Source organism: Myotis lucifugus, unplaced genomic scaffold (assembly GCF_000147115.1).
Source record: "Myotis lucifugus unplaced genomic scaffold, Myoluc2.0 scaffold_210, whole genome shotgun sequence".
NCBI classification, from domain to species: Eukaryota; Metazoa; Chordata; class Mammalia; order Chiroptera; family Vespertilionidae; genus Myotis; species Myotis lucifugus.
The window spans coordinates 320,472-334,310 of NW_005871258.1; the positions used below are offsets into that span (position 1 = coordinate 320,472).

The 13,839-nt window shown below is 38.5% G+C and overlaps 1 protein-coding gene across 1 annotated transcript in view; it reads left to right on the top strand.

Annotated features, from left to right (window-relative positions):
* Positions 1–13,839, top strand: part of VWA3B (von Willebrand factor A domain containing 3B) — a 133,026-nt gene that overhangs the window by 1,165 nt on the left and 118,022 nt on the right. The window contains exon 2 of the mRNA XM_023761469.1: positions 4,387–4,614. Within this exon, the coding sequence (XP_023617237.1) occupies positions 4,419–4,614 (196 nt within the window). The 5' untranslated portion in view covers positions 4,387–4,418. The remainder of the gene's footprint in view (positions 1–4,386; positions 4,615–13,839) is intronic.

Here is a 13,839-nt window from a genome sequence, read left to right on the forward strand (position 1 = left end):
GCGTTGGGCCTCAGCCTCTTACCATCTGGGCGTACTGGAAGAAGCCGTGAGTTTTTACCAAAGGTGCTCCCCTCAGCAGCCGTGGCCACCTCTCCGCTGCCCAGCATGGCAGACCCAGGCAGCACCGGAGTACGAGGCCCAGACCTAGTTCCTTTGGTTGGAGCCTTTGGACTTGTGCCAGATTAATCTTTCTATTTTTCCCCAAATTCTGCCTTCCCGTCCCTGCTTTTATCAGACTTTGACCTCCTCCTCCTCCCTCCCTTCCTCCTCCTCCTCCTCCTCCTCCTCCTCCTCCTCCTACCTCCTCGTCATCCCTACCTCCCTCCTCCTACTCCTCCTCCTCCTCCTCCTCCTCCTTCTCCCCCTCCCCCCACACTTCTTTCTATTTAGGAAATCCCTTCCTGTTTCCCCAAGCTTTGGCCCTTGTGATGCACTCAGGGCAGCGCTCAACTGGAATTTGTTCCTCTTTCCCCAATTTGTAATAACCTCAGATGAAGAAATCCTGAGTAATAATAGTAATAATAACAACAACATAGTAATATCCAGAAAATATTGTCTCTTTTTAAACAGATATCAATTTCCTGATCTTACCCTTGTTAGAAATGCAAACTTTGCCTTGTTGAAAAAGAAAGCAGGATTCTCAGCAATTCTGAGTGATCAATTTAGTTAAACTTTTAACACCCATGCGGACAGAGTGCCTGCTGTGTATGAGGTACTGTGCTGAGGACATTCAGATAGTTTGTTCTTGTAGTCATGGAACCCTCTTGCAGTCTAGAGAGGACAAATCTCAAGTGTTGAGGGCCACCTTGGTGAAGTGTCCAAGCAAAGGCGGGGGCTTTCCTGGGGAGAACCACAGGAGCCCACCCGGGAGGTGGGGAAGCAGGTGGGCGTGTGCAGGAGGGCTGCTTGCAGGTCTTCAGCGGCACTGCTGTGGCAGGCGTCCCTGCCCTGACACAGCAGCTCTCATCCCATCTGAGTAGAAGGATCCCTTCTGTTGGAGAGGCCCTTTCTCTCCTTTCTGTTTTCTCTGGATAAGTTCCATTTTCCAGTTGTTTTCACTTCCCACAATGTGGGCATTCTCAGGCTAAAAAACCCCGAGGCAAGATCTGAGTCAATGATTCCTATAGGTTCTCTGATCCAATAGTACTAACCAGGTTTTTTTTTAAATTTTAGATTTCTTAAGTCATGTGAGTGCAAACGGGGCTGGGGCACACACCTTAAAGGGTTCAGTGGCCTTTTGTTTGGAATCAAGAACATACCCCTTTGGCTCAGAAGCCTCTTTTAAATTTCCAAAATTCAGTTTAGGAGTCTTAGGATAGTTTATGTAGCTGTGTTCCCTTTTTACTCTAGGGCAGTGGTTCTCAACCTTCTGGCCCTTTAAGTACAGTTCCTCATGTTGTGACCCAACCATAAAATTATTTTCGTTGCTACTTCATAACTGTAATGTTGCTACTGTCATGAATCGTAATGTAAATATCTGATATGCAGGATGGTCTTAGGCGACCGTTCGACCGCCAAAGGGGCCGCGACCCACAGGTTGAGAACCCCTGCTCTAGGGCGTGTAGCTCCCTCTAGTAAGAATATAGGAGGTGGGTGAGTATGTTTCAGGGAAGAGAAAGGTGAATTGGCAATGATGAAATAAATAATAAAAAATCTTTATTCTAAGCTTCCTTTTGTTCTGTAAGAACCATTGGCCAAATGTAAATATCAGTCTTTGTTGGACAGATCCCCAAAAGCAAGTTGAAGGATATAGTCTGTGCTTTCGTTGTTTTCATGTTCTGTGGTTCTAGAGTGGAAGGAGGAGGAAACAAAACTTCATAGCTCAATATGACTGGGGTGTGAGGGTAAAAAGATGCTTGCAGTAAAAGTGGGTATGCGAAACAAAGCACAGTTACCAAGGGACAATGATTTTATTTTATTTATTTATTTTTTAAATATATTTTATTGATTTTTTACAGAGAGGAAGGGAGAGAGATAGTTAGAAACATCGATGAGAGGGAAACATCGATCAGCTGCCTCCTGCACATCTCCTACTGGGGATGTGCCCGCAACCCAGGTACATGCCCTTGACCAGAATCGAACCTGGGACCTTTCAGTCCGCAGGCCGACGCTCTATCCACTGAGCCAAACCGGTTTCGGCGGGACAATGATTTTAAGTAATGTATTTGTACATAGCTCTTTCCAATATGTCAAGTGCTTATCCACGCAGAAGTCCTGTATGGCTACATTTGCCCCTTGCAATAGCCTGGGAGTTGGGGACCATGGGTGGTGCCACCACTGTGGAGAAGGGAAGTCACCTACTGTGATGGCATGGACCTACACAGCATTTTCATTCTCAGTTTTCCCACTCCTATGTGATGCTGTCCAAATACTTTTGTGATATTCTCATCAAATTGAGCCCTCGTAGGAAGAAGGCAATATCTTCACCAATAATATGAGTTTGTGTACCTTTGGAATTCAACATATCTGGACAGTACAAATTTGCATAAACCTTAAAATAGAAATCATTATCTTTAAAAACTTGAAAATGACAAATCAGGAAGCTTGTTGATCCTGAGCTCTGAAAATAAAGGTTATTGCTCTCTCTTCAGTGAGGACCCCGGAGCCCTAGGAGAAAGCAGTCCTCCTGGAATCACTGTGTGGGTAGCTTGTGCCATAGCAGGTGGTTAAGAAATGGCTTTGACTCCTGCTCCTGCCACTTACTGGCTGTGGGTCCTGAACAACTTTTAAATTCTCGAAGCTTCTGATTCCTCAAATGTAAACGGAGTGTTAACAGTATCAGACAAATATGGTTGTGAGGAATTTATGATACAGCACATATAAAAAGCTCATCTCAGGGCCTGGCCAGCAAATGGGAGTTGCTGCAGTTTATTATTATTATTATTATTATTATTATTATTATTATATAAAGGCACAGAACATTTTGTGTTCTAGACCCTACAGGCAACTGATGTGTTTGGAATCTCAATTATGCATCTTCCTGCTGTGAGACGATGAAGACCTTAGTTAAGCTCTTTCAGTCTTGGTTTCCTCATCTGTAAAATGGGAATAATAGGGCTACCTACCTCATAAGGTTATTACAAGAATTAAATATATATACTACCCAGAATATACATAAAGTTGTTTGCTAATAATGACACTTCTTTTCAAAAAAATCTCCCTAGCTTGGGTCCAACTGATTTCTGTGTTTGAAATTCATGGGAGACTTTTAGGAAATGCAATTTTAAAGATGGGATAAAGGACTATTTTCATGTTAAAAAGTATTGTAGTCCAGGGGACTCATTTATATGCACTGCACCCTCCGACTGCAGAAGTAAGCAGAGCTTTCTACTCTTTCCCCCAGTTGTCAGGCCCTTCCTGAAGTTGTGGTGAGTGGGTTAAGATTGCATTACAGTTTGGCGACTTCTTTCCTCCTGTGCACATTGGCTATATTTAGGCAGGTCTAGATGAGTTTAATATGTTGAATATTGCCTTGAGTCCAGTTGGTCCCAGAACAGCTGGCCATGTGAGCCAGAATGTGTCAATCCAACTTTACAGTTTTAGAGAAGAGAACATTCGGAAGGTGAGGCCGTGTATTCTGGCTGGGCTGAGCCTCCGTCTGGTTCCCACTCTCTCACTAGCTCGCAGGTGGCCACTCCACATGCAGAGCAGTGTGTTTCCTCTCAGCGGTTCATCCTCTTTACCTTCTTTGGATGCATATGATATAATTGGAATACTGATGTGTAATGAAGGTTCAGGAGTGATTATTTTCCAAAACGGAAGACCTTTGTATTTTTCTGATTATAAAAATAAATGTTGTTTTAGAAACCTTTAAATAATGTGAAAATTCAAGCAATGTAGAAAAGGCAAAAGTCCCACACACTCTCACCACACAGAAAACTACTATAAGCCTCTTAGCATATATCTTTCTAAATGTTTTTCTGTGTGTGTATGAGTACCTACCTATGGATGTTGAATTTTATGGATATCTTTTAGCAATATATGTAGATATCTTCTTTGCCAACAAATATACATCTGTATGATAATTTGTTTAAAGGTTGGAGAAGCACTAACACAGTGTTTTCTGTTTTTGTTTTTTCTAAGAATAGTTTATTGATTTTTAGAGAGAGGGGAAGGGAGAAGAGAGAAGTGAGAGCATAACATCAATCGGCTGCTTCCTACATGCCCCCCTCTGGGGATTGAGCCTGAAACCTGGGCATGTGCCCTAATGAGGAATCAATGCCCCATCAACTGAGCCACACCGGCCAGGGCTGTGTTGTAATTTTTAACTGGTAGATAGAATTCCACTTCATGGATGTACTGTAATTTATTTCAAACCAATCCTCTATTGATATTATATTGTTTCCAAGTTTTCAGGAAGTCTGAGTTTGACAATTGTCTTTACAGAAGGCCCCTGTGACTTAGATCCTAACACAGAGATGGAGATATCAAGCTCATCTTCTACCATCTCTGAGCAGCAGCTTTGGAGGCAAGAGGGACAGAGCAACACCAACACAGACGTGGCCAAGCAGAGTCTCATCTCATCCAAGGAATGGCTCCAACTACATGGGCTAAAGAGCAACAAATTGAACTTGAAACAGATTTTGTCACAAATTGGATTTCCACACTGTGAAGGTAGAGTACTCACAGAGCGATGCTGGCTGGAAAACCCAATTTAGCACGCTGCCTGGAAAACCACGGGTCTCTGAGCTTGTTTTGATCTCACTTCCTTGAGGGTAAAAAACGTTGGCACCCCCAATATATGAGTATTATATAGATGTACATTTGTTAATCTGCATACTAAATATTGGTAATGCTTAATTTCCTTCTTTCTTCTTTGAAAGGTGAAATGTAATTTTTTTGTATTTATCCCCTGGGATGTGCAAACCCCTTTTGGAGGGAGGTCAGTAGCGATGTGTAGTTTCAGGGAGAGGGTGCTGTTTTCCTGTGGTGGCCTTCCAATTTTTTTTCTAAATGCTTTTTCTAAATGCATTGGCTTGAATGTTGGTTATTAACTCCTACGAGTACTGCCCTCCAGCAGTGAGTATGGCAATGTATACTAGCCTTATGAAATTATTTGGAAATATTTACTCCTCTATGTTCTGATGTTGTTTGTATATATATATGATTGGCACTATTTCTTCTTTAATTGTTTGATAGAACTCAGCAGTGAAACTTATCTGAGCCTAGAGTTTTGTTTGTAGGAAAAGTTTGATAAGGAATTCAATTTCTGTAGTAGACATAGAGCTATTCATATTTCTGTTTCATCATGGTAATTTGGGAAGGTGTGTTTTTCAAGGAGTTTGTTCATTTTATCAGTGTGTTTTAAAAAAATATATTGTTAAAACACTGTTCATAATATTCCCTTAACATTTTTTTAATGCCTGTGGAGTCTGTAGAAATGTCACCTCTTTCACCATTGATATTGATCATTTGTGTTTCACTTTTTCAGGACAGGTTTTGTTAGTGGTATATCATAACTCTTTTCAAAGGACCAAATATGGGTTTTGTTGATTTTTTTTCTACTTTTTGTTTTCTATTTCATTTATATCGGCTTTGAGCTTTATTATTTATTTTCTTCTACTTTGAGTTTAACTTAAGGTAGAAACTTAGATAACTAATTGTAAGCCTTTTTTTCTCTTCTAATGTAGTCATTGAGAGTTATAAGTATTTCCTCAAGCACTGCTTTAGTTGAATCCCACAAATCTTGATAGGTATCCTTTTATTATGAGTGAGTTAAAAATATTTTCTTTTTTTCTTGTGACTTTTTTCTTTGATTCATTTTTTAAAAAGAAATGTATTGTTTGATTTCCAAATGTTTTAGGACTTTGAAAGATACCTTATTTTTGTTGGATTTCTAATTTAATTTTGTTGAGTTAGAGAACATAAGATTTTAGTCTTTGGAAATTTACTGAGATTTGTTTTATGGACCCTCATATGTCTTGATGAATATTTCATACACACTTGGAAAGAATGTGTATTCTGCAGTTTCTACATAATACTTGTAAATGTTAATTGAGCCAAGATTGTTGATAGTATGATAGAAGTATTCTGTATCTTTAGCGATTTTTTTGTCTAGTATATGTGTCCATTTCTCCTTTTAGTTTTATCAGTTTAGTTTGAAGCTCTAAATGCATATACATTGGGATTGTCATATCTTTCTGATGACATTTACTTTGTTTGATGTTAATATAATTACCACAGCTTTGTCATGCTTAGTTTTCACATGGCATGCATGTTTATAGTCTTTTACTCTCAAACTACCTGTAATCTCTCTCTGTGCCTCTTTAACCCAGTCTCCTGGTCTCTGTCTTGTAATTATAGTGTTTGTTTTGTTTTGTTTATTTTAATGTAATAATTGATATAGTTAAATTTAGGTTTCCCATTTTACTTTTTGTTTTCTATTTGTCCCATCTTTTTTACCCTTTGTTTCTCCTTTCCTGCCTTCTTTTGGGTAAACTGAATATTTTTTAGTATTTCATTTAATTCCATTTAAATTTCAATAGGCTTAGGTATACCTTTCTGCACTGTGCTTTCAGTGGTTATGGCTGTACTTTCAGTGGTTTGGGTGACTGATTGAAGCTCTTCCAGTGCTACCCCTCGATCGTCACACAGACCTCTGTCTCCCAGCATCCTTAACCCCTGGTGGCCACCAGTCTAAAAACCAATGGAGAAATATCCTCGAGTGAGGATTTAAAAAATGTTTATATAAATGCTATGACATCATATGTGAGCTTTGGAGATTGGCATTTTTTCACTTAATATTATTTCTTTGAAGTCCATCCAAGTTGTTGCATGTATCAGTAGTTTGTTTCTTTTTTAAAATATGTTTTTAATGATTTTAGAGAGGGAGGAAGGAAGAGGGAGAGGGAGAGAGAAACATAGGTGTGAGAGAGAAACACTGATTGGCTGCCTCACAAGGCATCCCTACCAGGGACTGAACCTGCAATCTGGGCATGTGCCCTGACCTTGAATCGAACCAGTGACCTTTTGACGCTCAGCCAAGTGAGCCACACTGGCCAGAGTGATAGTTTGTTTCTTTTTATTGCAGAGTAGTGTTCCATGGTATGGATGTACCATCAGTTAACCACTCACCCATTAAAAGACATTTGAGTAGTTTCCAGTTTGGGGCTATTACAAATAAAGCTATGAACAATTGTTTACAGGTTTTTGTATAGAACATCAGCTTTCATTTCTCTGGGATAAATGCCCAGGAATGCAATTGCAAGGTGGTATGTTAAGTATATGTTTTAATGTTTTGTTAAGAAACTGCCAAACTATTTTTCAAAATGGCTATACTACTCACATTAGTAATTATGAAAGATAGCTTTTCCCCTTTATAACAGCATTTAGTGTGTCAGCATCTAAAAATGTCAGCTATTCCAATAGTTGTGTAGTAATATTCGTTGTGGTTTTAATCTGTAATGCCCCAATGCCTAGTTTAGTTGAACATCTTTTCATGTGCTGATTTGCTCTTTATCATCTTTGGTAAAATAAATGTTTATGTCTTTTCATCATTTTCTAATTAGATCTTTTTAAATGTTGAGTTTTGAGAGTCTATTATATATTATATATTCTAGAAATGAATCCTTTGTCACATATGTGGTCTGTAGATATATTCTCTTAGTCTTTAGCTTTGTCTTTATCCAGAACTTCTGTTTCTCAGAGCAAAAGTTTTTAATTTTGATGAAGTCCCATTTGTTGACTATTTTCTTGTATGGATCTTGTTGAGTCTCAAAGAATTTCTCCTACTTTCCCGCCTAAAGTTTTATAGTTAACATCTTACTTTTAGCTCATGACCATTTGAGTTCATTTCTGTTTAAGAGTCATTATTTTGACCATGGATATCCAGTTGCTCCAGGATCATTTTAAAAAAAGACTATTCTTCCTCTTTTGAATTGCTTTTGCATTTTTGTTAACAATTTGTTGGTTGTACTTGTATGGGGCTATTTCTGGGTTTTCTGTTTTGTTCTATGCATCTGTGTGTCTATCTCTCCACTATTACCATAGTCTTAATTACTATAACTACATTATTACTATATATAATGTCTTGAAATTGGATAGACTGATTCCTTCTACTTTATTCTTTTTCAAAATTGTTTTAGCTACTCTAGTTCCGTTATCTTTTCTTTTAGATAACCATGTCTATGTCTACAAAAATATTGTTGGGATTTTGATAGGAATTGGATTAAACCTGTAATTTAAGGAGAATTGACATCTTAGACCTGAATATCTTTCCATTTATATATGCCTTTTGATTTCCTTCATTCAGGTGTTTTGTATTTTTGGTATATGTCCTACACATGTTTTGTTAGATTTGTACTAAATATTTCATTTTCTGAGCAATTGTAGGTGTGATACTGTATTTAAAATTTTTATTTCCATATGCTCATTGCTAGTATATACAGAAATATGCTTGATATTTTTGTATGTTGCTCTTATATCCTGTGAGCTTACCTAACTTATTAATTTTAAGAGGGTTTTGTTTGTTTGTTTGTTTTTTCTTTTTTTTTTCTGCTGTTGTTGACTCCTTCATATTTCTAGGTAGACCATGATGTCATCTCCAAACAGGGAAAGTTTTCATTCTTCATTTCCGATCTCTATGTCTTGCATTTTCTTCTCTTGCCTTGTGCTGGCTAGAGCTTCTAGAACTGTGTTGAATAACAGTAGTGAAGGTGGACATCCTTTTTTTTTATATATTTTTTTATTTTTTATTTTTATTTTTTGCTAAAAGTATTACAAAGGGTATTACATAAGTGTCCTTTTTTCCCCCCCGCCCTTGACAATCCCCTGCCCTCCCTTACCCCCCAGTGTCTTATGTCCATTAGTTATGCTTATATGCATGCATACAAGTCCTTCGGTTGATCTCTTACTCCCCTCCCTCCTGCCCCCCAACCCTCCCTGGCCTTCCCGCTGCAGTTTGACAATCAGTTTGAGGCAGCTCTGCCTCTGTATCTATTATTGTTCAAAAGTTTGTAATGGTCTTTATTATCCATGAATGAGTGAGATCATGTGGTATTTTTCCTTCATTGACGGGCTTGTTTCACTTAGCATAATGCTCTTCAGTTCCATCCATGCCGTTGCAAATGGTAAGAGTTCCTTCTTTTTTACAGCAGCACAATATTCCATCGTGTAGATGTACCACAGTTTTCTAATCCATTCATCTACTGATGGGCACTTAGGCTGTTTCCAGATCTTAGCTATGGTGAATTGTGCTACTATGAACATATGGGTGCACATATCCTTTCTGATTGGTGTTTCTGGTTTCTTGGGATATATTCCTAGAAGTGGGATCACAGGGTCAAATGGGAGTTCCATTTCCAGTTTTTTGAGGAAACTCCATACTGTCTTCCATAGTGGCTGCACCAGTCTGCATTCCCAGAAGGTGGACATCCTTACCTCACTTCAGATCTTAGGGGAAAGCTTTCAGTCTTTCACCATCAGCTATTTGTTAGCAGTAGGTTTAAAAAAAAATAAAGTTGAGGAAGGTCCCCTATATTCCTAGTTTTCTGAGAGTTTTTATCATGCATGCTTGTTGAAATTTGTCAATTGAAAGGATCTTTTGATTTTTCTCCCCTAGGATATTAATATGGTTGGTTATATTGACTGGTTTTTGAATATTTAATCAGCCTTGTATCTTAGAATAAACACCACTTGGTCATGTTGTATAATCCTATATAATAAAAGCCTAATATGCAAATCAACTGAATGGTGGAATTACCGGTCGCTATGATGTGCACTGACCACCAGGGGGCAGACACTCGGCACAGGAGCTGCCCCCTGGTGGTCAGTGCGCCAGAAGCCGGGCTCATGGCTGGTGAGCACAGCAGCAGTGGCGGGAGCTTCTCCTGGCTGCACAGCAGCACTAGGATGTCCCACTGCCGGCTTAGTCCCATGCCGGCTTAGTCCCATGCCAGCTTAGTCCCTAAGTCATCAGTTGGACATCCCCCAAGAGCTCCCGGACTGCAAGAGGGTGCAGGCTAGGCTGAGGGACCCTCCTCCCCTGAGTGCATGAATTTCGTGCACCGGGCCTCTAGTTGTTTATATTGCTGAATTCTGTTTGCTGGTATTGTGTTAAGGGTTTTTGCATCTGTATTCATGGCAGATATTGGTCTTGAGTTTTCTCATTTATACTGCCTTTGTATGGTTTTGGTATCAGGGTGATACTGGCTTCATAGAGTGGGTTGGGAAGTGTTTCTTTGTCTTTTATTTTCTGGAAAATATTGTGTAGAATGTTAATTCTTCTTTATATGCTCAGTAGAATTCTTGAGAGAACCTACTCAAGCCTGGGGATTTCTTCTGGAGAAGTTTTGAATTACAAGTTCATTTCCTTAATAGATATGGGGCTATTCATATGATGTATTTCATATTGACTGAGTTATAGTAGTTTTTGTTTTGAGGCATTGATTCATTTCATCTAAGTTGTTTAATTTATATGTGTCAAGTTGTTTGTGGTATTGCATTATTCTTTTCATGTTTGCAGGGTCATTAGTGATACTAGTATTCCCTGTTTCATACCTGATATCAGTAATTCATGTCCTCTCTCTCTCTCTCTCCCTCTCTCTCTCCTCTCTCTTATTAATCCTTGTCCAAGGATATTCCCCCACTGATTTTTAGAGAGAGTGGAAGAGAGGGTGAGAGACACAGAGAGAGATACATAGATTGGTTGCCTCCCGCACGCTCTCTGACCAGGGCCATGGGGGATTGAGCCTGCAACTGAGATATGTGCCCTTGACCAGAATCAAACCCAGGAAACTTCAGTCCTCTGGCCGATACTCTATCCACTTCTATCCACTGAGCCAAACCGGCCAGGGCATGTATCTTTGTCCATCTTGCTAGAGATTTGCCAGTTTTTTTGATTGTATTAAAATACCAGCTTTTTGTTTGATTTTTCTCTCTTGTTTTTATGTTCAGTTTCATTGATTTCTGCCTTGACCTTGATTATTTCCTTCTGCTTTCTTTGGATTTATTTTGCTCTTCTTTTTGTAGATGGGAGCTTAGATTATTGATCTGAGACTTTTCATCTCATTTTATGTAAGCATTTAGTGCTATAAATTTTCCTTTTGGCATGCTTGAGTTGTACCCCTCAAATTTTTACATGTTGTATTATCATTTTTATTTAGTTTAAAGTATTTTTACTTCTGCTGAGACTTCCTCTTTGACCCATGGATTTTTTAAAACATGTTATTTAATTTCCAAAAGCTTGGAGAGTTTCCTGTTACCTTCGTGATTTCTAGTTTATTTCCGTTGTGGGCAGAGCACATAAGTGTTTGGTTTAGTTATTTTAAATTTTTTGAAGTTTGTTTTATAGCCATAGGTATGATTTGTCCTGGTATATATTTTGTAGGTACTTGAAAATCCTATCTAATAAAGAGGGAATATGCTAATTGACCCTCGTGCCATCGCAAAAGATGGTGGTGCCCACAGCCAATAAGGAGGGAATATGCTAATTGACTGTCCAGCCCTCAAAGATGGCAGTGCCCACAGCACAAGATGGCGGCGCCCAGTACCCTCAGCCCCACCGGGGTGGCAGGTGCGTGGCAAGGCCGGGCCCACCTCCAGAGACCCCCAGTCCCCTTAGCCCCACAGCCGCCCAGGGCCACCCGAGACTCAGGTAACCAGAGCCGGCCGAGGCTTGTGCTGCTGGCAGTGGCAGCAGCAGAGGTGTGATGGGGCGTCGCTTTCCCCTGATCACCGGGTTGCCCCCTGAGGGCTCCTGGACTGTGAGAGGGGACAGGCCGGGCTGAGGGACCCTCCTCCAGTGCATGAATTTTCATGCACCGGCCTCTAGTAAAATATATTCTTCTGCTGTTGTATAGTTTTCTACAAATGTTGATTAGATCCTGCTTATTGATGGTGGTGTTGAGTATCCTTGTTGATTTTCTGTTTAGTTGTTCTATCAATTGAAATATCCAACTACAGTGGGGCCTTGACTTACGAGTGTCCCGACTAACGAGTTTTTTGAGATAAGAGCCATCTCTTGGCCGATTTTTTGCTTTGAGTTGCGAGCTAAAATTCGGGTTACGAGCCAGCTTCAGATACCCCACTGCTAGTTGGCGCAGCGAACGTCACAGTGAACGCCACAACATCAGCCCAGCATCACGTGTCTCACTCGTTCACTGTTGATTTGACATACGAGTAAGAGCTCCGTCACGGAACGAATTAAACTCGTAAGTCAAGGCCCCACTGTATTGTGAATTTGTCTATTTCTCCTCAGTTTCAACAGTTTTTGCTTCACATATTTTACAGTTGGTTGTTTGGAGTATATATACTTAGGATTTCTATGTCTTCCTGGTGGATTGACACTTTGATGATTATATAATGTCTTGTTCTGTCTCTAGTAATATTTTTTGCTCTATAGTTTACTTTTCTGATATTAATATAGCCAATACGGCTTTCTTTTTATTAATACTTATATGATTTATATTTTTACTATTTACATATATCATATTTGAAGCAAGTTTCTTAAAGATAGCCTATTGTTGGATCATTTTAAAAATCCTCTTTGCCAGTCTCTTTTAATTGTTGTATTTAGACAGTTTACATTGAATGTAATTTTTGCTACGTTAGGCCTTGTCTATTTATTTTTTTGTTTTATGTTTTCCATTTATTTTCTTTTTCCTACCTTTGGCTTACTTAAACATTTTTTAGAATTTCCTGTGTTTATTTATTTATAGTATATTTGAAGTATATCTCTTCTTACAGCATTTTTAGTCGTTGTGCTTGCTATTACCTTATAAATACATAAATTATACAAATCTACTGGTATCAACATTTTACCAGTTTGATTGAAGAGTGGAAACTATATTTCCCTTTATGTATCTTTACTCTCCCCATTTATAATATAATTTATTATTTTCTTTTCATACTCTGAGAATAACATTAGACTGCTATAATTTTTGATTCAACAACCAAACAATTTAGAAAACTTGAGAAGGGCTATTGTATTTATCCATTTTTATGCTTACTATGTTTTTTTTGATGTTTCAAGTTCCTTTTTTTATTATTTCCTTCCCTGTTTATAGAATATCCTTTATTCTCTTTTTTAAAGCAGCTCTGTTAGTAACAAATCTTTTTAGTTTCTTGTCTGACAATGTCTTTATTTCTCCATCATTCCTGAAGAATAATCTCTCCATATGTAGGGTAGACAGTTCTATTCTTTTAGCACTTAAAAAACATTGTGCCACTTCCTTCTGGCCTCCGTGATTTCCATGAGAAAGCCATTTTCATTAGAATAGATTACCTACTGCTAGTATGTAAATGTTTTTACTGATATTTCTTTATTCAATTCATTACATTTCCTTTATATACTTTCATATTATACCCTTCTTTTTAATCTAAGAATTTGAATATTTTATATCTATTGATAATTACCATATTGGAAGTTAAGGCTAAAAATTTAAAAATATATTTATTAATTCATTTAAAAGTAACAAACCCAACATAACATTTTTAAGAAAAATAAGTATATTTTCTAAAACAAAAATTTTAGTAAGGGTGGCATTGTTTTACATTTAAAAAAATCTTTTTAATGTCTGTCTCAGTAGAAAATACTTAGATTCTCATTTCTAATTTTTAAAATAACAGCTTTTTTGAGATGTAATTCACATACTATACCATTCACCCATTTAAAGTGTACAATTGAGCATTAAAAAAATTTTTTTTTAATTTTTATTTTCTTTATTGATTAAGGTATTACATATGTGTCCTTATCCCCCCATTGCCCCCCCCCCCCCCCCCCGGTCCCAACCCCGGGGGGGTGGGGGCATTGGGAGGGCCCAAAAGGGTGGCGAAAAACCTTTTGGTTATCCCCCCCAGGAAAGCGCAACCCCGCCTCGGTTCCGACTAGAGGGAAAAAGA